General features: G+C 38.1%; 1 protein-coding gene across 1 annotated transcript in view; it reads left to right on the forward strand.

Moving 5' to 3' along the window:
* si:dkey-234i14.6 overlaps positions 1-25,843 on the forward strand; it is a 147,763-nt gene that overhangs the window by 22,653 nt on the left and 99,267 nt on the right. The window contains exon 2 of the mRNA XM_039763357.1: positions 10,772-10,948. Coding sequence (XP_039619291.1) covers positions 10,772-10,948 — 177 coding nt within the window. The remainder of the gene's footprint in view (positions 1-10,771; positions 10,949-25,843) is intronic.

The following is a 25,843-nucleotide window of genomic DNA, read 5'->3' on the forward strand; positions in this document are numbered from 1 at the left end:
TATGGTTTATTGTTCTGCACCTGGTGATTCCCACACTAATTTTCTAAGTCAAAATGTGCCTATTGGAATGACTAAAATATATGGAAAGGATAATAATAATAATAATAATAATAAACCTAACACATTAACTGTTAGGTGGTGAAAGTGAGAAATAATTAGCCAATTATAGGGCGGGGAAGACTAGGTGGCCAGAATTACAAGGTTGTGATGGACAATTTAGTCAGGATATCGGGATGCACCGTACTCTTAACGAAAGAGGCCCATGGATCTTTTTATGACCACAGAGATTAAGGACCTCGGTTTTATGTTTCATATGAAGGAAAGTGCCATTTTTACTGCACTTTGTCCCTGTCACTGCGCTGAGGCATTGGGATCCACATTAAGACCACAGGGTAAGCACACCCCTGCTGGGCTTTGCCAACACCTCTTCCAGTAGCAACCCAAGCTTGTCCTGGTTGGTCTCCTGTCCAAGTACTAGCTGGGCCTGAACATGCTTAGCTTCAGGTTGATAACCTGTTCTGAAGTACACGTGATACGGTTGCTGTGACAGCAATTTCCTTTGAAAGATTATTAAGTATTTGCAGAATGCTGCCTCATTAATTGACTTCAATGTGAATTACCATATTTAATCCTGCTGGCCTTTCAGGCAGACAGGACCGAGCACTGGCCCACTTCCAGACTGCTAAAACTCTTTGTTGGTATATATTAAAATGATACTGACAGGTCTACAAGTGTCAGATCTTCATACTCTGCTGAATGACTGACTGCTGTTGCGTACCTCAATGATAGTTACGAGTCATGCTTCTGTAAAGTTTACTAATGGTCTATTGTATAGTACTGTATAATGTTTATAATGTGTGTGGTGTATAGAACATTATATATTGCATGGCAAAACAATATTAGCTCCATTTTTGTTCTCTGCTGTTTACATCCTTTATTCTTTTTCTCATTTATAATGTATAAATGTCTAAAGAAAAATTCCAAGATGATATATAAAAGTTTATGTTAAATTTATAAAGTGTAATGTTAAATTGAAACATAATGTACCTATTTTTTATTGAGATAAAAAATTATCATTAAAAAATGAAGTGAAAAGAATAAAGAAACATTACATATGCAATTAAAAAATAAAAAATAAACCTGCATCCAGTCAGTCAGTCGTTATCCATCCTTCTATTATTCAACGCGCTATATCCTAACACACGGTTACGAGGGTCTGTTGGAGCCAATTCCAGCCAACACATGGCGCAAGGCAGGAACAAATCCCTTGGCAGGGTGCCAGCCCACCACAGGGCACACGCACACCCACACACCAAGCACACACTAGGGACAATTTAGGATCGCCAATGCACCTAACCTGCATGTCTTTGGACTGTGGGAGGAAACCGGAGCACCCGGAGGAAACCCACACAGACACGGGGAGAACATGCAAACTCCACACAGGGAGGACTCGGAAAGCGAACCCAGGTCGTCTTACTGCGAGGTAGCAGCGCTATCACTGCATCACTGTGCCGCCCTACCTGCATCCACCCCTACATATATTATTAAATGACAGAGGAAATTACTAAATAACCTAATGCACTTGCGTGTATGCTTACCCCACCATAATAGGGGACCACAACTTTTACTCTGAGCCCAGGATGCACCTAACATAAAGTTGCAAGAAAGTTTGTATATGGGCCATGCACTTTAACATCTCTAATAATAATGTGTAAATATTACACGATACAACAATATTACTAAAGCATTGAAGAACTACAATTCACATGAATGCAGAAATTACTAAATATGGCACACTGGGTTTGAAGTATAAACCAGAGGCGGCCTTAGTGGTGTGTGTGGCTTAGGGCTGACCAACCTCACGTGGGGCAGGTTACGTCAAATGCTGTTACCGGTATGTGTGGACTGTATAAATTTGTGTGCAAATTTCTTAAAAATAATGTTAACATACACTGAATTTTGTCATTACAGTATTCAGCTAAACTTTTGCAAGATAACACATAGACTTTATAAAAATATAATGATATAATCTATAAAAAAGTGCAATGCATAATTCATGACAATACCACAACAGTACGAAATGCGATGTGGTGTCATGCGGAAATTAGTATGGCCTCTTCTAGAAAAGTATACACTGAGTCTCGATATGCAGGATGTCATAGTCATAACTCACATTGATAGATAGATAGATAGATAGATAGATAGATAGATAGATAGATAGATAGATAGATAGATAGATGTCATGTCAGTCAGTTATCATTAGCGATACATGTTTTTGTGCATTAATATTCGGACTCCGGAGTGTTTTCAAAGATGTACATGTACGGAATATGACCTTGAAGAGGGATTTTAAAAGGGTTCTTCTTAGAATCATCTCAAATATATATACTGTATACTGGAGAATATAACTTGACAAATCCGCTCGAATGGGACACTTGGACTTCAAAAGCGGGGCCCCCTAAGGCACGGGGCCTGGAGCAGTTGTCCCACTTGCCACCCCCAAACGCCGCTCTTGGTATAAACAATATCATTACAATAATAATCACCAGTGTAGATTACATGCTGCACAGCAGGTTTTATTCTTAGGTGCTTGCATAAATGGCAGCAATTTTTAATACCATTATTAGTTAATTTCATAAGAAACTCATTGTGCATTCATTCATTGAAGAATTTTCGGCCTATTCAGGATCAGTGGGGCACAACCTGTAAATGTCCAGAAATACATTTTGCATTTTTTACTTTCAATCTTTTTGTCGCTCCAGTTTTGCTAACAGCATGAAAGATGAAAAAAAAGATGTATGTATTATTCAAGAAGACAAAAAAAAATTAAATAAGTAATTGGCATAATTCCATGAGGAAAATGTTTTCTCGACATATATGAAAGAGAATGCAAAAAGAGAGAAAGCTAATTGTGTAACAACTTCATTTTTGATGCTTGTAATATATCAATAAAATATCATACAGTAGACAGTCTTACAATGAAAGATATAAATTATTGTGGACAATAAACCTGTCCTGCTCAATACTGTTTTGGATACGAGGATAAGGTATCAAAGAGCAAGTGATCTTAGCTTTCCTATCAATAATGAAGGCCCGCTACTCGGAACACTATCTTGGCTACTAAATGTTTAATAAAATGATCATTGTTAAGTTAGCAAGATAATTATATATCATTGTTACTAGTGACAATCAGTGCAACTGCTTTTATTATTTTATATGGGCTATTTGTCTGGCATGTTTACCCAAGGCAGTTTGTAATATTATTGTTCATTACACTTATTTACACACTGCCTTTTACACGTGGAACACGAGATAGGTACAGGTACTGAGATGGAACCAGCAGTCTGTTAAGTGCAGTTAGCTAGTCCACTACACTTTGGTACGTTTACTTTGTAATTTTTAACATTTGCAAAATAAGATCAGTTTATCAAATTTCATTGTCTTTATGCTTTTGTGTATAGTCTTAAATAAAGGCCAGTTGATATAAGCCATTCAGTTGCCATTCACGTGCCAATGTATTTAAAGAGCACCTTATGTTAATTGTGAGAACTGAAAAACTAAGGGGATATGTAAACTTTCGTAATATGGACCAAGTAATTGTAGATTGTATATTTGGCTGATACATTTATCAAAAGTAATTTACAAGATTATTGTTCCTTATGGTTATTTACACAACTTGAACATGGACTGGGTAAAGGACTAGCTCATTTTCACACACTGTGATGGAGGCAAGAACTGAACCAGCAGTTCTTTAAAGTGCAGTTACCTTGAGTACACTTACTCGACAAGTTTTAACATGTGCAAAAATAATAAGTGCTATTTGTTTAACTGAGACAAATTTATCCCATTTTATTGTCTTTATTTTTATGTGTAAAATATCTCAGATAGGTATAATCTTAAATAAAGAACAATTGACTTAAGCCGCGCAGTTATATTCACATTCATTTAAACAGCACCATATCTCAATTGTTAAAACAAAACAACTGGTATATTCCATATTGGCATACATGATCCTCTATTCTCAATGTTGGTCCTGGGGACCCCCTGTCGCTGCAGGTTTTTGTTCCAACCAGCTTCTGTTTAATTGAACTCCTGGGCTAATTAAGTGAACTGATATTTCCCAAGTTCTGTGTTTAAGGAACAATATATTAATTAGAAAACTAAGTTTGCTAAAAAATATATAAACTGCTCAAAAAAATTAAAGGAACACTTTGAAAACACATCAGATCTCAATATGGAAAAAGAAATCCTCCTGGATATCTATACTGATATAGACTGGGTAATGTGTTAGGAATGAAAGGATGCCACATCGTTTGATGGAAATGAAAATGATCAACCTACAGAGCCCTGAATTCAAAGACTCCCCAAAAATCAGAGTGAAAAATTTATGTGGCAGGCTAGTCCATTTTGCCAAAATTTAATTGCAGCAACTCAAAATTGTACGCAGCGCTTTGTATGGCCCCTGTGTTCTTGTATACATGCCTGACAACATCGGTGCATGCTTCTAATGAGATGACAGATGGTGTTGTGGGGGATCTCCTCCCAGATCTGGACCAGGGCATCACTGAGCTCCTGGACAGTCTGAGGTGCAACCTGGTGGCATTGGATGGACCAAAACATAATGTCCCAGAGGTGTTCTATTGGATTTAGGTCAGGAAAGTGTGGTGGCCAGTCAATGGTATCAATTCCTTCATCCTCCAGGAACTGCCTGCATACTCTCACCACATGAGGCCAGGAATTGTCGTGCACCAGGAGCCACTGTACCAGCATAGGGTCTGACAATGGGTCCAAGGATTTCATCCTGATACCTAATGGCAGCCAAGGTGCCTTTTTCAAGCCTGTAGCGGTCTGTGTGACCCTCCATGGATATGCCTCCCCAGACAATCATTACCCACCACCAAACTGCTCATGCTGAATGATATTACAGGCAGCATAATGTTCTCCATGGCTTCTCCAGACACTTTCACTTCTGTCACGTGCTCAGGGTGAACCTGCTCTCATCTGCAAAAAGCACAGGGCACCAGTGGTGCATCTGCCAATTCTGGTATTCTATGGCGAATGCCAATCGAGCTGCATGCTGCTGGGCAGTGAACTCAGGGCCCATTAGAGGACATGGGGCCCTTGGGTCACCCTCATGAAGTCTTTCTGGTTGTTTGGTCAGAGACATTTACACCAGTGGCCTGCTGGAGGTCATTTTGTAGGGCTCTGGCAGTGCTCATCCTGTTCCTCCTTGCCCAAAGGAGCAGATATTGGTCCTGCTGATGGGTTTTGGACCTTCTATGGCCCTCTCCAGCTCTCCTAGAGTAACTGCTTGTCTCCTAGAATCTCCTCCATGCCATTGAGACTGTGCAGGGAGACACAGTAAACCTTCTGGCAATGACACGTATTGATGTGCCATCCTGGAGAAGTTGGACTACCTGTGCAACCTCTGTAGGGTCCAGGTATCGCCTCATGCTACCAGTAGTGACACTGACTGTAGCCAAATGCAAAACTAGTGAAGAAACAGTCAGAAAAGATGAGGAGGGAAAAATGTCAGTGGCCTCCACCTGTTAAACCATTCCTGTTTTGGGGGTCATCTCATTGTTTCCCCTCTAGTGCATCTGTTTTTAATTTCATTAACACCACAGCAGCTGAAACTGATTAACAACCCCCTCTGCTACTTAACTGACCAGATTAATATCCCATAAGTTTCATTGACTTTATGCTATACTCTGATTAAAAAGTGTTCCTTTAATTCTTTTGAGCAGTATACTGTATATTAAAATGTAACAAGCAGTTATATAGGAATATTGTATTTTTTTCTTTTTAACAGTATTTTCATCTTGATTTTCATTCTACTTTTCTAGGTGTTCTAATTGTTTAATTAATCCATTATTTACTAATTAGTGGGTCCAACTCTAAAGTAGCTGCAGCCTTTGATTATTCAGTGTTGTTTGCCTGGGTGTCTGATTTGCTCGCTTTAAGTTGTCATTATTAAGATACAATGAAGGGGGAAAAACTGCACAGAGAAAGGGCAAAGTATAATGAAATCAACAAAAGAGAGTTAAGCATTTAAATCAATAGCAAAAGCAGAAATATTTGTAAATGTCTTATACATGTGAAAATCATGCTGCTGTGCTTTTCTGAATGTTGAATAAAAGAAAAAAAAATACCAGCTAATTAAATGAGATCAGTGCTATAAGGTGTTGTCACTGATTAGAAATCTGGTTGGAACAAAAACCTGCAGCCACAGAGGGTCCCCAGGAACGAGAACCCCTGCTCTATAAGATGCACCAAATGAACAAATTTAGTTGTATTCCTTGATGAATCTATGTATAAACTACTAAAACTACTAATGGGTACCTGCATTCTCAACATGTTCTTGACTAATAAAAATAAAAAAATATAAAAAATCATTGTATTCCACAATTCCCAGGGAGACTTGGAGAACAACATTACAACAAGACCTCTAAGCTAGTGGTGTAACATAGGAAGAAGCAACTCAGCTGGCCACTGACAGAGCCCAATGTTCAGCTCTTGCTGCCTGATATCCCAATAGGGGCAGGAGAAACTACGGATTAAGGATACCTTCAGTTTTGCAGTACAATTATTTACACGGTAACTTGTATTTCACAAAGTGTTTCATGGAGGTGCACTGATTAGCAGTGCTATTGAAAAGCTACAGGAGTCTGATTAAGAATCATGGAGCTGTCACTGCCTGTGTTGAGTTTCCAAGTCCTACCTTTATGTAGACAGATTTTCCAGATATTTTTCATAAAGAAGATTTAATAAATAAATAAATATTACTGTGTCTTGCAAACTTGTTTGATATCATTCATGTCTGGCATGGCATAATTTATAAAGTAAATGATTAAAAAGGAAATATTACTGAAAAATCATTTGGATTTATGGCAATGATTCATTCATTTACTTGTATAAAGCAGAGATTCCATAATAATGAAATTTTGTCCCATTTAGTCTGGATATTGAGTATATTATCTGGGTAAAGTTCAGAACTGTCCCAAGTGCAGAAATTTCCCTAAAGGGCAAAAATGGGAATAATGTTGAGAAAGAATATGGAAAGCATCACAAAACCATTTATTTGTGAAAATAAGGCATCTTTGGTAAATAGTTTAATAAAGAAAAAAAATCATAACTTAAATTTGACTTTAACAGGCTAATTATGCATTACGGAATATGACAAATTATTAGTGCTCTTATGAAAATGCAATACATGCCACATTCCAGGTTACACCTTAGACCAATAATTGACATATCTTGCCTCCATGTCTTTGATTCTCAGTTTAAAAACATGCAGGTCTTCATGGAAGTGCAACAAAACAACTCTATGATTCCAAAATGAAAAGGTGAAGGTTGAAGGTCTGTTAAGTCCTTTTTCAAGGACTGCTGGCTTTCTAATCTGTACCAGATCCAAGTGGCTGATTCTTGATATGGAAAACTACATTGGGAAACAGCAGTCAAGGGTCGTTTGTGCTGACTTTCAAACAGCAAGGTAAATTTCTGACTGACATGTTTGGCTGTAAAGTACCATATTGAAAAGTGTACCATTGTTCACAGTGTGTGCTGAAAAAAAGTTGTTTTTCTAAAACGAAAGACTATTAGGCTGGCAGAGCCGGCTAGTAAAAGGGCACCATTCAGAAGGCAAAGGGCAGCAACAGATCTGTCAGAAAGCCACTAGAAAAGTGAGAGAATAAAAAAAAGAGAGAGAGAGAGAGAGACTGGTAGGAGGAGAGGTCAATGCACAAGGGGGTGCTAAAGAAGCTGCAGCTTTTTGTTGGGGTAATAATTGAGCATTAGTGCATGGCTAGAGGTCTGCATGAGTTAACCTGGGCTAATGCCTAAAACCCCACAGACTATTGGGAACTTGAAATTTATTAACTTCTATGAAGATTTAGTTTTCTGTTTTTCACAGAAATATTCCTGCCTCTACACTGTCTGATTGTTTCCTCTTTAACCTCATTACTGTTATTCCTGATATCACTGGTCAACCATTTAGCCACAAGCACCCCGTCTTTTACGTTCTGGACACAGAGTTTGAGACAGCAGGACTGGCAGAATATGGTCTGTCAGAACATGAAGAAGAAATCAATTTTAATGTTAGTGACAGTTGTTTAGAAAAGGCCAATGACTGCAGTATACAGTAGATTGCTATAGTGAAGGATACGAAGGTGATGACTTTGCCTAAACAGTAAACTTCGGAATGTGTGACTAAGTATAACACAGGTATTGTCCTGTCCAAAGCAAAAAAATGTTTGGTAGCTGCTGGCTTAGACTGTAGTTAGTCCATTCCAGGTCTAAACACTGCTTTTTTCTTGAGAATGATGATTCAGATTGCAATGTAAGTCCATGTCTTTTTTACATAACTAGTAGCTTAATTAAGTATCAGGTTCCGTATACTGTATTATTACATTGTGACATGTGAGTCCCTGTCTTGCACCCCGAAACATGAGTCAGAGTACTTTAGCAAAACCAACTTTATTCAGCTTGAAACAGGAACAGCACAGTTATTTATTGTAGCGGGATCTACCATTCTCCATAACACAGACGCAGCAATCAGGCAGGGTTATGGCCAGATTAGTGACCAAGTAATCCTGTTCCCTGCATTTATAATGTTCCTTGCATCACCCATCAATGGCAATCACTTATGCCGTGACCGTCATTTTCTCAGATCTGCTTTAGCTGCAAGCTGCGTCCACGTTGGGATAAACTGTCTTCCATGGATACAGTGATTGCGCTTCAGGATGCTCTTCGGCATGTCGTCCCGTTGGGGTGACTCACAAATGAGTTTAGAAACCTTACAATATCTACATTTTCCATTTACTTTGTGTGTTCACTGGTTTGTTAAGGAGTGTAGGTAGTTGGAGACTTTTCTGTTTACTTGCAGCTGGTCCTATGTATGTGTGCGGTACACATTGAAAGCAAAATCCAAGTCTGCAATCTGGCAAAACACAAAATTAATTTCTCATCTGCATATTTTAGGACATGTAGACCGAAGTGGATCATGTAAGTATTGTGTATAGTCAAAAACTGATCCCACAGCCCTGGTCATGCATATGTCAGTGTAAAAGTAAAGGGGCCACCTGTGGTAAGTATGTCCTATATGCATTGCAGGTCTGAGAAGGGCATTAAGACAGGGGAACCAACATGACCGTGTGAAAGAGTTGGCCTGGGTTTAACTACACAGCTTCCTCAGAACATTAGATAATTAGTCCGCTGGCCAGAGAGAGAAAACTAAAGGCAACAATTACTCCTGGCCCTCCTTCTTCCTTATCCTTCTTTCCCTCTTCTGTGTTGGGTCAATATGCTTGTTCAATCTTTTTTTACTTTATCCTTCCACCTCTGCTTTGGGCTCCATCGCTTTCTCTTCTACTGTACTCCCATTCCTATCACTCTTTTGTCCACATATTCATTGTCTTTCCCCATCACATGTTCATATCTAACTTTTTCTCCTACACTCCTTTTACTGCCCATGTCTCAGCTCTGTACATCATTACTGGTCTTACCAATGTCCCAAAAACCTTACTTTTAACCGTCACCTTAATTCCTCTATGACACGATACTCCTAATACCTTCTTCCAGCTGTTACGTCCACACTGCACTGTATGGGTTATTTCTGTATCCATCTTTTCATCTTGGGCTACCACTAACTCTAGATATTTAAATTTATCCCCTCTTTTCAATAGCTCTCCCTAAGGCTAACTCCTGAATCCTGTTCATCGTCAAACGCCATATATTCTATCTTCTTCCTATTTATCTTCAACCCTCTATCTTCCAAAGTCCTTCTCTATTTTTCTAACTTCCTCTCCTCTTCCTCATTTCTGGTGCTAAACAACACAATGTCTCCAGCAAAAGCCTAAGAATCAATTTTTGCGACCATTTTGGGCAAGGGAGGTGCTCTCATAATGACACCCAGCACAGAATGTAGTATTTGTTGCACCTTCTTTTATATTTTAAAGAATATTTAAGTGACATGTTTGTGTGTGTCCTTCGGTGGGTTGGCACCCTGCCCAGGATTGGTTCCTGCCTTGTGCCCTGTGTTGGCTGGGATTGGCTCCGGCAGACCCCCGTGACCCTGTATTCGGATTCAGCGGGTTAGAAAATGGATGGATGGATAAATATAATTTTTGGATTTATTTTTAAATACATTACAGCAACAACATGCTTATAAATGTCAAGTTCAGGTTTATTGTCATGTGTACATTAAACAATTAAATTATTTATCATCATAATAACAGTAATGAGAAACCAACAAAAGACACAAAAAGTTAAACAGTATACAAAAAATGGCAAGATGAATATGCAGTTATATACAATACTAGCCAAACTGCCCAGTCTTGTCTGGGTATATCTGCAAAATGTATTTGTTTCAACTGTTGACCCTTTTGTCATTGCTGTCTGAAATGCAAGAGACCCATTCATTATCTACACCACCTTTCTGATAACTACCAATATCTCTGCTTTCATCAGATGAGAATTTGTTCTTTTTGTGTGTGACTGAATTTTATAATGACCTTCTCTTAGGTCTTGATCAGATTTGGTTGGTACAAAACGTTATGTACGCTGATAACGATGTGTTCCTATCAGCCCCAGCCCTCTTCCATTACCACCCATCTCACTGACAGCCTATATTTTAAACTGGATCAATGGCAATGAAAATGCAAAATTTTGAGAAAATTGGCTCACCTGTCTCTATATGATTGGCATTTTTATTTATTGATAATGATATCTTCATTTTATTGATACATATTGGTGATTTTTTTTTTCTTGGCAGTTTACAGAAGAATACTTCAGGCGGATAACATCTTCTGAATGTCCAAGGATCATTGTGGTAGCAGATGGTTCATATGGGGAGTCGTGTTCTGTTCTTGGGATCAGTTCAGATTACATAGTAGAATCCTGCAATGCCTATGGTGTCAATGCTACCATAGAACGTCTGGATCAGAGACAGGTAAGCAGCTTTCCATTGAATAAAATTCATCTGTCAATTTAGTTGTATACATTGAACAAAGTAAATTGTGTAAATAGATGTGTGGCGTAAATAGATAAGTCAAAACAATACAATGGACTTGATGATTAAGAAATACAATGGTAGGCATTGCTTAAAAGTGAACTTAAATTTGTCAGACGAGTGTCTAGAGAACATGGGGACATGTTGTCAGGTAAAAATCATTCACAATTAGGGTTATGAGGTTCATGTTTAAAAGCAATAATATTATTATGAACCAGGTTTTATCATTTGCCATGATTTTTTGTACTTTGCTGTGGCTCTTGTATAGCCCAATACTGCTCAAATTTAACTTTCAGTGTTTTCTTTGTTTTGAAAAAGTGGCATAAACAATAAGAAAGCAGCTGCAACAAATTAGATGAAGCCATGTCTCATAAACACTGGCTTATAAAATAGGAGTATAGCAGAGTTCAATGCTATTTGTAACTGTAAATCTCTGTATGTGTCTTCAGATCTTCTTATTACTTTATTTGGGTTTAGATAAAATAAACAATCAGACTATGCCAGAATTATTTACATTAAAATTATTTTGGCATTAAGGCTAATTATTTCCATAATCTAGCCAGATGGGGATACATTTATTCTTTACATTTTCCACTCATTTTCCCCTCATTTATCATTTCTGGTTTCAGTCTTTTGTTTACCTTTCAGTTGATTTATGCTTCTCACTTTATGAATGCTGCTGTAATACAAAAACAAAATTTATTTTTATATGCTGTGTTATCCTTTGTCCATTTTTGCTAGATTTATTTATTTCTAACATCTTTTTATTGTAATAAACTCTCCAATTTGGATAATTGTGGTTTCCTGAAGGAGACATTTTTCATAAACAAGCACTATGAAGCAGGGCAGTATTTAATGTATAGGAGTTATATGACAGGGAGATATAGGTGCAAAATGAGCTGGCTGCATTCATGCCCAGAAGGCAGTCAAAAAGTCAGCAAACACTTTAGGGAAAGTAAAACCAACAATCAAATGGAAAAATTGCTAAACCAAAATTATTGACCAATTATTGAAGTTGGTAAACAAAGAAGCCCAAAGCTACTTTGTTTTGCTTACCCCTTATTAAGTTACCAAAGATTTTTAAATCGAATAGATCAAAAGCTAGAATGCTTGAAGTTGCATGCCGCCATCTTATATAGGTAGCATGTGATGATAAAAAGGTGTCATGCCATGCAAGGATCAACATAAAAATGTAGTCAACCACAGCAAAGCATAATACTGATTACAATGATAAAAGATTTTGATCTTTTTTATCTTTTCAAATGACAATGTAATAATTTCAGAAATTAATCAAAGGTGCAAATGCATTATACATACATGTTCAGTTCTGAATTATTCCGTTTTAAAAGCAACAGCTTCTGGACCTACTTTTCCATTAAAGGGTCTGTATATGTTGCATATAATTATTTTGTCTTTCTGCTATATGGCAGTGAAGCAGCTTAAAATAATAAGCAAAAAGGGTAATATGAAAGAAACTGGATGAAATATGGCTCTTTGCTGTGAGTTTCCAGATTGCGGAACTCAAAAAAGGCTCTTAAAACTGATAAAAAAAGCTTCTAAACATAAAATACGTCTGACCAGGAAAATCCTAAGCAGGCTTACAAGTTAAACTCACAAAAAAATACAAGGCAGAACTTACAAATTCAAAAAGGGGGAAGGGAACCAAGAAAACCCTTGGGCAAAACAACAAAACCAGCATTCTTTTAAGAGATGTTTGTCTAACAAAATGATTAACACTGGCAAAGAAATAAAATAATATTTCAAAGAAATTAATCCAAAAATAATCAAAACAATGTCCAGAATTCTAAAAGCCAAACTTTAAACTGTCAGAATTTGGCTTAGAATTTTTATCTTACCTTTTCTTGGTTTCTACAAATTATTTGGGGATTATTTTTAAGGTTTCTGAATCCATGCAATTTTTTTGTATATAATTCAAAAAATTCAATTCTATTTTGGAAACTTTTTGCTAAGACTCAGCATCCTGTTGCTAGTATGCAGTTCTTGGAAGTCACATGTCATAACATCAATAGGGTAATGCTTTAAAAGCCTGCGCCACACGCTCCTGGTCATTCTAACTTAGAATCCCAAACAGAAAAACACTGATATATTTTTTATAGTTATTTTTTAAATTACTGGTTTTAAAAATTGTTATGCTCTTTGAACATGATTTCTGTTTTCTGTTTTGGTTTGATTATGTGTATAGCATATAAATTACTATTTTGTTCTCTGACTTCAATTCTGTTTACATGTTCCGAGCTGTGTGAATTAAACAGTAGTCTTCCCAATTATGGTCCATGCATAAATTCTGACTTTTCCATGCTATCTTTTGATTTCATTTTGTTCTCAAAATTGATTCTTTTGAATGACCCATTTAAGATAATTGTTTGTTTTGATTCATTTAATTTTTAGGATGAAATGCTTGTGCATATACACTCAACTAAAGGATTATTAGGAACACCGTACTAATACGGTGTTTGACCCCCTTTCGCCTTCAGAACTGCCTTAATTCTACGTGGCATTGATTCAACAAGGTGCTGAAAGCATTCTTTAGAAATGTTGGCCCATATTGATAGCATCTTGCAGTTGATGGAGATTTGTGGGATGCACATCCAGGGCATGAAGCTCCCGTTCCACCACATCCCAAAGATGCTCTATTGGGTTGAGATCTGGTGACTGTGGGGGCCATTTTAGTACAGTGAACTCATTGTCATGTTCAAGAAACCAATTTGAAATCATTCGAGCTTTGTGACATGGTGCTTTATCCTGCTGGAAGTAGCCATCAGAGGATGGGTACATGGTGGTCATGAAGGGATGGACATGGTCAGAAACAATGCTCAGGTAGCCTGTGGCATTTAAACGATGCCCAATTGGCACTAAGGGGCCTAAAGTGTGCCAAGAAAACATCCCCCACACCATTACACCACCACCACCAGCCTGCACAGTGGTAACAAGGCATGATGGATCCATGTTCTCATTCTGTTTACGCCACATTCTGACTCTACCATTTGAATGTCTCAACAGAAGTCGAGACTCATCAGACCAGGCAACATTTTTCCAGTCTTCAGCTGTCCAATTTTGGTGAGCTCGTGCAAATTGTAGCCTCTTTTTCCTATTTGTAGTTGAGATGAGTGGTACCCGGTGGGGTCTTCTACTGTAGCCCATCCGCCTCAAGGTTGTGCCTGTTGTGGCTTCACAAATGCTTTGCTGCATACCTCGATTGTAACGAGTGGTTATTTCAGTCAAAGTTGCTCTTCTATCAGCTTCAATCAGTCGGCCCATTCTCCTCTGACCTCCAGCATCAACAAGGCATTTTCGCCCACAGGACTGCCGCATACTGGATGTTTTTCCCTTTTCACACCATTCTTTGTAAACCCTAGAAATGTTTGTGCTTGAAAATCCCAGTAACTGAGCAGATTGTAAAATACTCAGACCGGCCCGTCTGGCACCAACAACCATGCTACGCTCAAAATTGCTTAAATCACCTTTCTTTCCCATTCTGACATTCAGTTTGGAGTTCAGGAGATTGTCTTGACCAGGACCACACGCCTAAATGCTTTGAAGCAACTGCCATGTGATTGGTTGATTAGAAATTGAACAGGTGTTCCTAATAATCCTTTAGGTGAGTGTATAAAGATCTATACATGTATAGTGATGTGTACGTCCCAGACTTGCACAACAGAGATAGAGGAAAGTCCAGATTTCTAAAAAAAAAAATCAGCTTTATTGTTGTGACGACAAGACCATTCTCAAAACATTTATTCAAACGGGAGCTGTCACTCAAAAATACTCAGCATGCAAGCAGTGACGATGACGTCATCCTGCATTAGCGCCATTCTTACAGTATATCAAAAGAACAGATAGCCTTCATGCACAAGAGAGGAGACAGAAAGTGAGAGCAAGGCCAGTTTTAAATGTTCCCTGCATCAACCATCGGGTGACAGACACGTTACGTGGTGGGCCTGTGAACATACAGTTACACTGGTGGTGAAAAACCAATCCTTCCCTGTGTTCACAGCACAGTTAGGGGGGGTTGTCGGGGTCTCAAAAATCTCACTATATATTTAAAATTAATTATATATGTATCATGATGGTAATTGATATTTACCAGTAGTGTTGCAGAGTCACAAGTGAAGGAGAAACATGCAATTTGTTTGTAGTTAATGATTCAGTTTGTGGATCAAATGAATGAGATTTGTGCAATTGGTTCTCAGGTAAAGATTTGTTCATAAATCAAACGAATGAGAATCAATTGGGTAATGATTCAGTGTGATGATGTTACATGTGCAGTATAGTCACGGAGCCATAAAAAAGTGTGTGCTAAAGTAACTTTGAAACTAAACATTTGTTAGAAATCAGAATCATATTTTTATTAGGTTCATTTTGTGTGACTAATTTCTTGAATGTACAAAGTGACATGCACACAATAGTTTTACTATTGTTTAGTTTCAAACAATTCCAATAATGAATTGTCTAAAACAAAACAATACATTCTGATGTAAGTGTATTGTTACTGTATTGTTTTTGTATGACAAATGAGGAATTTTCAGTGACAGAGATTTTGTTCGCCAATATTGATAATATTTGAACTCAAAAGTATCAATTATGAAGTGAGTTGAGACTCATGATTCAGGCAGTACTTGCACATGCATTTTCATCATTTACCAGCATCAATAAACATGAAAGAAACTGATGATATCACGCAGGACAGGCATGTGCTTTAGCAATCTCATTGAGCTACACTGAATAGATTTTCGATCGATTCATTTGAGTCACTGAAAATAATCTTTCAAAAAGAACTAATTACTCCTGTGTCGCTCATCAGTACAAAACTGTTGTGTCCTTTGACAAGTAGTACAAATGCAGTTATTTAGAAAATCAAAAAATTATTTCAAGTGGAATCCAAGGATGGGCACCAAACAACACCAGTAGTAACTCATGCCTCAGCACAAGGCTGCAGCATCTCAACACTTTATACAGTATAGGCTGATGGTGATCCCCACAGAAGGCCCTGACCCCGTGCCTCAACATATATAAAACAAGGAATGTGACTAACAGAGAAAATAATATCACAATGATTACAGTGATAAAAACACATTATGTGAAAATAACAAATGACAGGGATTAACAAAAACAATAACATGAAAAATAACCAGAAGTACCACTAATCTACATAAAAGCACCAAAATAAATACACCTAACAAAAGAAATCAAAGAGTAAGAGACCGAGATCTAGTTGAATCATAATAGTCTTGAGAGCTCAAAACATAAGAAAATAATATCAGCAGAAGGAACAGTTAGCTCCAGAGTAGCTTCCTCCATATCTGTTCTGTGGGTAAATACATATACTATGTATCTTTCATCCATCATGGAGGTGTTTAGGAGAGATGGCAGTGGAGTTTTTAACCAGATTGTTTAATGGAATCTTGGAAAGTGAGAGGATGCCTGAGGAGTGGAGAAGAAGTATACTGGTGCCATTATTTAAGAATAAGGGGGATGTTCAGGACTGTAGTAACTTTAGGGGGATAAAATTAATGAGTCACAGCATGAAGTTATGGGAATGAGTAGTGGAAGCTAGGTTAAGAAGTGAGGTGATGATTAGTGAGCAGCAGTATGGTTTCATGCCAAGTAAGAACACCACAGATGCAATTTTTGCTCTAAGGATGTTGATGGAGAAGTATAGAGAAGGCCAGAAGAAGTTGGATTGCGTCTTTGTGGACCTGGAGAAAGCATATGACAGGGTGTCTCGAGAGGAGTTGTGGTATTATATGAAGAAGTCGGGAGTGGCAGAGAAGTATTTAAGAGTTGTATAGGATATGTATGAGTGATGTGTGAACATTGTGAGGTCTGCGGTAGGAGTGATGGATGCATTCAACGTGGAGGTGGGATTACATCAGGGATCGGCTCCGAGCCCTTTCTTATTTGCAATGGTGATGGACAGGTTGACAGATGAGATTAGACAGGAGTCCCTGTGGACTATGATGTTTGCTGATGACATTGTGATCTGTAGCGATAGTAGGGAGCAGGTTGAGGAGACCCTGGAGAGGTGGAAATATGCTCTGGAGAGGAGAGGAATGAAGGTCAGTAGAAACAAGACAGAATACATTTGTGTAAATGAGAGGGAGGTCAGTGGAATGGTGAGGATGCAAGGAGTAGAGTTGGCGAAGGTGGAAGAGTTTAAATACTTGGGATCACAGTACAGAGTAACAGGTATCTATAGAGAGGTGAACAAGAGAGTGCAGGCAGGGTAGAATGGGTGGAGAAGAGTGTCAGGAGTAAGAGTGAAAGGGAAGGTCTACAGGACAGTAGTGAGACCAGCTATGTTATATGGGTTGGAGATGGTGGCACTGACCAGAAAGCAGGAGAAAGAGCTGGAGGTAGCAGGGTTAAAGATGCTAAGATTTGCATTGGGTGTGACAAGGATGGATAGGATTAGAAATGAGTACATTAGAGGGTCGTTTCAAGTTGGACAGTTGGGAGACAAAGTCAGAGAGGCGAGAATGCGTTGATTTTGACATGTGTGGAGGAGAGATGCTGGGTATATTGGGAGAAGGATGCTAATGGTGTAGGTGCCAGGGAAGAGGAAAAGAGGAAGGCCTAAGAGAAGGTTTATGGATGTGATGAGAGAGGACGTGCAGGTTATGGGTGTAACAGAACAAGATACAGAGTACAGAAAGATATGGAAAAAGATGATCCGCTGTGGCAACCCATAATGGGAACAGCCGAAAGAAGAAGAAGTATCTTTCACCCATCATTAAAATAATCAATTAAACAAAATGCCCTTTTTTATAGTTTTTGCTTTAATTGAAAAACATATAGAACTATGTTGGTGGTCTGATTTGTGTTCCTGATGTCAGTGAAAAAAGGCAAAATAACTTATGATGACCCACATATACTATGTGCCAACCATATTTAAAGTTTGAGAAGCCTATAGCTTACTAGCTGTGTAATTTCCTGGACAACAAAAAAAAAGAAGTAATGTGTCAAATATTTATTAAAGGATCATTAAAAACATTAACACTATAATTAGTTTTTCACATTTCTAAGAGTTAAAACTAGAATGAATTCCCAACACCTTAAGATATTGTAAAAAGAAAATAAAAAAGATCCAGGTCCAGATCAACTGCGTGTTTGGCATGCCATTGGCTGTATGTACAGAATTGTGTATATTCTGATTATGACAGTTGCAGAATTTAATAAAGCTTGGCATGCAATGCCAACATTCTTTTCATCGGTATTACAGTTCCTTTATTGTCATATTGACAGATGTTAAGCCTTCCTGAAATCAAAGGATTTTAGTGAAATATCTATTTTAGTAAAATAATATTTTTATATTTCAGAAGACATTATGTTACTGAATATAAAAAATAATAAATAGTAACAAAGACAGATAATGCAAAAAATGCTCTTTTTTTGTACCTACTGGTCTGTAACTATTTATGCTTAGGATGGCTTTATTGACTACTCTTCCTCCTTAATTGGCCAGATGCCAAAACATCATTACATCTGTGGTTAATCTGCATAAAGTTTAATATTTTCATGTAAACCAAAAAGAAAGTTTGAATCCAAATGTCACAGTATTTGAGCTGTTTTTAACCGAGAATAGTTGTAATTTTTAATATTAATATTTGACTGTTTCAGAGTCAAAAGTAATTTCTAGGTAAGCAAGAGTAATTTTATCCTTTTTGATATTTTAAAATTTCTTTCTTTTATATTACTAGATCTTAGATATAAAGAAGTTATACACTTCCCTATTATACACAAATGAAGCTTTCTTACATTATACTATTCTAGTTTCCACAGTTTAAAAAGAACATTTAAATGTGTAGACCTCTCAGGATAATATTATGTCTTAAAATATTTAGATATACTAAAACATTCCAGCAATACACTATTTCATCCTTTAAGAAGCCAAAACAATAGGCAATGCTTTCAGAATGGATTAGCCTGCTTCCTGCCTTAGGAGACACTTTTACTGACCTGTGATTTATTCCAGCCTATTTTAACTGCACCTTTTTTTACTGTGGCTGGTTTCCTCTGGCACATTCAGGTCTAATCAGCCAGAGGACGGTAGATTTCTGTTTCTGAGGGTCATGTCAGTTGCTTCACCTCTACTTTCTGCTGCCAAAACTTTACACCTACCACATTTGCTTCAGTCACAAAGGGTTAACTGATAAAAAAGCCTTGTGAAGGTTAAGACCCCCATTAAATAGCAGTGAATCATTTTTTTTATTTTAATGCTATAAATCTGAGGTATGTACAACAGCTTGCTTTAGAAGGCCCTGACCTTTGCAGTGTTCTAAATAGACTTCAGACTCAGCAGCAGAAACAACAGATAAGTAATGAATTTGCGGAGAACTGCTGGTCAAGTAACAGGACTAAGTTGTGCACACTCATTTTTTACAACTCCTGTAGAGCACCTCAGAGGACTAAAGCTTTGAGCCAAAAGTCACTCCTTAAAATCAAGTATCTTTCAAATATTCTTCAGTATCGAGACAGAAATACCACTTCTGTCTCAGTGCGTATCTGAACATGCTTCAGTAGTAATCATTTCTTGTATGACATTTAATAAGTGGTGATATCTCAGTAAAACTACATCTGAAAATGTATGAAACAAGTAAAACTACGCAGATTGTGAGCTTCCTACATGAATATGTTGCTACAGAGACAGAGGAAGTTGAAGCACAGGTATAGAATATGTCCAGTGCACTTGTCGTTAATTTACTAGTTTACTGCATGTATCCAGGTTCTTTTCACACCCTGTATGTACCATTTTCTTTAACTCCTTAACATACTACATACCCAAAAATAAACAGCTATTACTCTGCTTATGCAATAAAGGGTCTGCAAAAGGCTGAAGAGTAGTGAGTGTAATGCTACAGATTTTTAAAAGAAAGTATTTACTATATATGATTAAAAACCTTTGGTTTATACCAATACCAACTAAACAGAGCAGAACAAAATCTGGAACTATAGGATTTTCTCTCCAAAAAAGTGGATTTTATAGTACATAACCAAGACATTTTTATGATTCATAACCCTGGAACCAAGTTTCTTTTTGTTCCCGAATATGCCAGCTATCATTATATACCAAACTAGGATGTCATATTCCATAGCATTGCAAAATACTGTTTGGAAACATTTAGCACCTAAACATTCTCTAAAGACAAGTATTGCAGTAGCAGTTACATTTTTATTTTTAGGGAAAAAAATAATAATCTATCTATCTATTGTGACAGCTCTCCAGGCGTGCCAGCCACCCAACCTGACACAGACAGATGCATGAAGCACACTTATAAAAGCACACATGATTTTATTTTATTTTCTTCCCTTGTGGGAAACATCTTCCCCATCTCTCGCAAGCACAACAACACAGTCCAAAGCACAAAACATTGCACAATACTTTCCTTCTTTTCTTCTTTTCTCCTCCACTCCTCCTCGACAAGCTTCGTCTCCCTCCTCCCGACTCTCTGCTGGCTCCTTTTATATGTTACCCGGCTGTCCAGGTGTGGTGAAAGGATGACCCATATAGGCTCTCGAGCAGCTTCAGTGACCCCTAGCGACGCCTCCGAATCCGAAACAGGGCTGTATGCAACTCCATCTCCCATGAAGCCCTGCGGGAGTCCGAAGCACTGCTGCCACCCAGGGCGACTGCCATCTAGCGTTCCAGGGGAGGTAATGCTTTGTCCACACTTGCTTCCCCAGTCCTTCCAAGGAAGAGGCATCCCGGCCGGGCAAGGATCCCAGCTGTCTATGACACTACCTACCTATCTATCTATCTATCTATCTATCTATCTATCTATCTATCTATCTATCTATCTATCTATCTATCTATCTATCTATCTATCTATCTATCTATCTATCTATCTATCTATCTATATACATTGTGATGGATGGTGGCTGGTGTCTTTACCCGGCTGGGGCGCTTCCTTAAAGGAAGGATAGGGGGAGATTTTGAAGGATGCTATCTCCCCCAAACTGCTATTTGGTAGCCCACCTGGGTTGTAACCACACCACTGAGTCCCACAGAGCTATATGGGACTTAGTATTGATCTGCTCATTCCAGTTGGGTTCCAGGGATGCCGCCAGGGGGAGCTGAGGGACCTGCAGATCCTACATTGGACTTCCACCGCACCTGGCAGTAATTCCAGCCATCTAGAGTTTTCCCGGGTGTGGCTTAAAAAGGAGCCAGCTAGCTCACAGAACGAGCCAGAGTCGGGAGGTGGAGGACAAAGATTGCTGGGAGAGGAGTGGAGGTGGGAGAAAAATAAGAAGAAAAAAAAGAAAGAAGGGACTGAGCATTACTGCTGGTGCTTTTGTACTATGCTCTGTAGTAGGGAGTGAGGAAAAGGCTGCCCCATGAGAAATAAAAGTGTGTTGCTTTAGACTTGGGTCTTTATGCCAGACTGTGTCTGGGTTTGGGAAGCTGTATGCCTCCGGTATTCCACAACATATACAACTAAACACACACAATATATCATTCTGAAGCAAGAAGTAAACAATTTGTAACTATGTACCTAGAATTATGTACTAATATCCAAACCTTTACTTTCTGAGTTGTTTTTTTATAATTCCCCTTGAAATAATTTCTGTTTACCATTGGACACAGAAAAACCATGCATTTTGTACAATACAGTACATTGGGCTTTTTGTGCCGCAACTCACACATTTTCTCCTGCCTTAATGTTGCTCCACAGAAGTTCAGTGTGTTTTTATTTATTTATTTTTGCTGTTGTTGCTTTTTTCTTGCATTTCGCATCCAGAATAAATTAAGTACGTACAGTATATACATTTTTATACCAGCTTCTTCCAGTGGTGGGTTATGGAGGTGGGGACAATGCCTTTGCTCACAGCCCTGGGCACAGTACTAGTCATACAGACTCACACACTTTATTAAGCATTGTTTCTCAACCTCTTTTGAGTTGCAGGTTGCAGTTTCTGGGTCTCAAGCATATGAGAATAACTCACTGTATAATCTGCCCCAATCCCGCCATGGCCATCGAAGGGATCAGCAGACTTATGTGAAATATTTTTAATATATGCTACTCAAAAAAATTAAAGGAACACTTTTTAATCAAAGTATAGCATCAAGTCAGTGAAACTTCTGAGATATTGATCTGGTTAGTTAAGTAGCAGAGGGGGTTGTTAATCAGTTTCAGCTTCTTTGGTTTTAATGAAATTAACAACAGGGGCAACAATGAGACTAACCTCAAAACAGGAATGGTTTACTAGTTTTGCTTTTGGCTATGGCCAGTGTACTACTAGTAAATTGAGGCGATACTTGGACCCTACAGAGATTGCACAGGTAGTCCAACTTCTCCAGGATGCACATCAATGAGTGCCATTTCCAGAAGGATTGTTGTGTCTCCCAGCACAGTCTCAATCTGAAGGGTATGGAGGATATTCCAGGAAACAGGCAGTTACTCTAGGAGAGCTGGACAGGGCTGTAGAAGGTCCTTAATCCTTCAGCAGGACCGGCATCTGCTTCTTTGGGCAAGGAAGAACAAGATAAGCACTGCCGTGCCCTACAAAATGACCTCCAGCAGGCCACTGGTGTGAATGTCTCTGACCAAATAATCAGAAACAGACTTCATGAGGTTGGCCTGAGGGCCCGATGCCTTCTAGTGAGCCCAGTGCTCACTGCCCAGCACTGTGGAGCTCAATTGGCATTTGCCATAGAATACCAGAATTGGCAGGTCCATCACTGGCGCCCTGTGCTTTTCACAGATGAGAGCAGGTTCACCCTGAGTACATGAGACAGATGTGAAAGGGTCTGGAGAAGCCATGGAGAATGTTACGCTGCCTGTAACATCATTCAGCATGACCGGTTTGGTGGTGGGCCAGTGATGGTCTGGAGAGGCATATCCATGGAGGGATACACAGACCTCTACAGGCTAGACTATGGCACCTTGACTGCCTTTAGGTATTGGGATGAAATCCTTGGACCCATTGTCAGACCCTGTGCTGGTTCAGTGGGTCCTGGGATCCTCCTGGTGCATGACAATGCCCGGCATCTTGTGACGAGAGTGTGCAGGCAGTTCCTTGAGGATGAAGGAATTGATACCATTGACAGGCCCCCATGCTTGCTTGACCAAAATCCAATAGAACACCTCGGGGACATTATGTTTTGGTCCATCCGATGCCACCAGGTTGCACCTCAGACTGTCCAGGAGCTCAGTGGTGTACTGATCCAGATCTGGGAGGAGATCACCCAGGGTCTAATCCATCGTCTGATTAGGATCATGCCCCAACGTTGTCAGGCATGCATTCAAGCACATGGTGGCCATACAGACTACTGAGTACGATTTTGAGTTGCTGCAATGAAATTTTGGCAAAATGGACTAGCCTGCAGCATCATTTTTTCACTTTGATTTTTGGGGTGTCTTTGAATTCAGCCCTCTGTATGTTGATAATTTTAATTTCCATCAAACGATGTGGCATCCTTTCATTCCTAATATATTACTCAGTCCATATCAGCATAGATATTCAACAGGATTTTTTTCCCATTGAGATCTGATGTGTTTTCAAAGTGTTCCTTTAATTTTGTTAAGCAGTTTATTTGTAATCTTGCTCGAGTCATAATCCTAGCTGAACCCCCCTTCCCCATAAAGGCCTCACTTCAATATTATTTCCCATTTGTAATCATGCTCATTTCTGACTTCCTTTTGGTTCAGAGGAGTTAAAAACAGGATAAAAAATATTGTAAAACTGAAAAATTGCATAGTTTCAAAGTTTTACTAAATGCAGTATTTACAAATCAAATATAGTATCAAGTCCTTCAACTAATGCATCATTCTTAATAGTGTCAAAACTGTGATCAGAATCTGACTCAAGCTTTGTGCGTAATGGTGCAAAAAGATGAGCTGTTGCTGAAGCCATTTACTGTATTTCCTGTCCTTTACGCACAGTTGTGACATGTAATAAAAATTACCAATCATAAACAACTATACATCATTTAAATGGTCTGAAACTCAGCTATCCCATGGTAATGAGCCTTACATTGTATGTGGCTTGAAGTAGGTGAGACCTTTGATAAAAGCAGATTCACTCATTTGTTACACACTGCTCGTCACGGAGTATGTGTGTGCAAAATGCTTATTTTAATAATGGAAGAGAGCAGACAACATGTAAACTTGTGAGTTTACTTAAAAGAAGACACCCTTAGATATGTAAAAATATCATTATTGCTTTTGATTGACTTGTGACTATACTGCAACATACACTAACAACTTTGAAATATGGCTGTGTCCCACTGGCAGTACACTTCATGCTTAAGTGCCTATGATAGTCCAGTGGCATCATTTTTTATCTTCCACTTGACTTTTTTCTCTCTAGTCTCCCTTCAATAATATCTCAGAGCAGCCTGTGATAACTAAGTGCATGCCAAGCCTTTTCCTCTGTCATATTCAAATTAATCTATTTAATGTCCTTTCCTCTCCTGAATTTCTCAGCACCTCCTCATTTCTCATGCCTTCTCTCCAGTTTATTCTCTCCATTCTCTCCATCCATCTCAAACCATTTAAGATCTACTTTCATTAGGGTCTAAATGTCTGCTCCACAAAATAAAGCCCCTTTACAATTCACTTTTATTTCTCTGTTGAATCCATTGGTGAAGAGAATTTTTCCTTAACCATCGTAATTCTTGCTTTAATCTCTTTCTTAGAATTTCCATCTTCTGTCATTTTGCTATACTGACCCACCTGTTATTTTTTCTGTAAACTGTTACTTGCAATTCATCATATCTGTACTTTACAGTATTCATAGCTTTCATCTTTTTTACACTAATTTTCATTCTAATGTTATCTGCTGTGGTATAAAGACAGCCCAACATAGTTTGTAGCCCATATCTTGTGGTTGCTCTTAATGCTTGATCATCTGCAAATTTAATAGTTGTCATCATCTCTCCTCCAACTTTCATTCCTATATCTAATGTATATTCTCTAGTTCTTCTCTCTCACAATTGCTTACGTATTAAAACTGAAAAGACCTGGTGAGACAAGGCAGCCTTGTCTAACTCCTGTTCCAATGATACAAGGCTCTGTTGTTTCTTCACCAGGTGCCACCCTTACAGTTTGTCTCATATACTGTATGGATATCAATGTTCAATCTTTCCAATCTATTCCTCTACACTTTAGGTACATTTGTCAGTTTGATCCTGTTTACTCTATTGATTATCTTCTCATATGCAACAAAACACAAGTTTATGTAATGGCCTTTGTGCTAACTAAAACAATAATAATGTAATGGCATATAGTCAATGGATTTTTGATACTGAGGGAGTATTGTATCATATAATACCACATTTTTGTAATTGTCCTGTTGGGCTATATTCACCACTATTTTCTGTAGTTTATTGCATTAACAAATACAATTAATTTATCCTATTAATTTATGCAATTTTTGTAATTAGTATGCAAAGCATATAATTGGAATAACAATAATAAGAATAAATGGAATTGAACTAAGCATTCTTTTTAGATATTACCGATAAATTATTGGAGTTTCACTGGACATATTCTTATTTTACATAAACATTTCATATGGCAAGCCAAATTAACATTTAGAGATATATCAAAATGAATTTTGGATATCTTAAAATGTAATTTACTTTTTAAGATATCTGAAACTCGCTTTGAGATATCTTAAAACAATTTCCTTTACATTTTAAGATATCTGCAATACATTTTGAGATATCTCAAATGTATTTCAAGATATCTCAAATACAGTTTCAGATATCTCAAAATAATTGTGTCTGCATTTCAAGATATCTCAAATGAATTTTCAGATATCTTAAATTGACCTTTCATGCATTTTAAGATATCTTAAATGCATTTCAAG

This window comes from Polypterus senegalus, chromosome 9 (genome assembly GCF_016835505.1).
Source record: "Polypterus senegalus isolate Bchr_013 chromosome 9, ASM1683550v1, whole genome shotgun sequence".
NCBI classification, from domain to species: Eukaryota; Metazoa; Chordata; class Cladistia; order Polypteriformes; family Polypteridae; genus Polypterus; species Polypterus senegalus.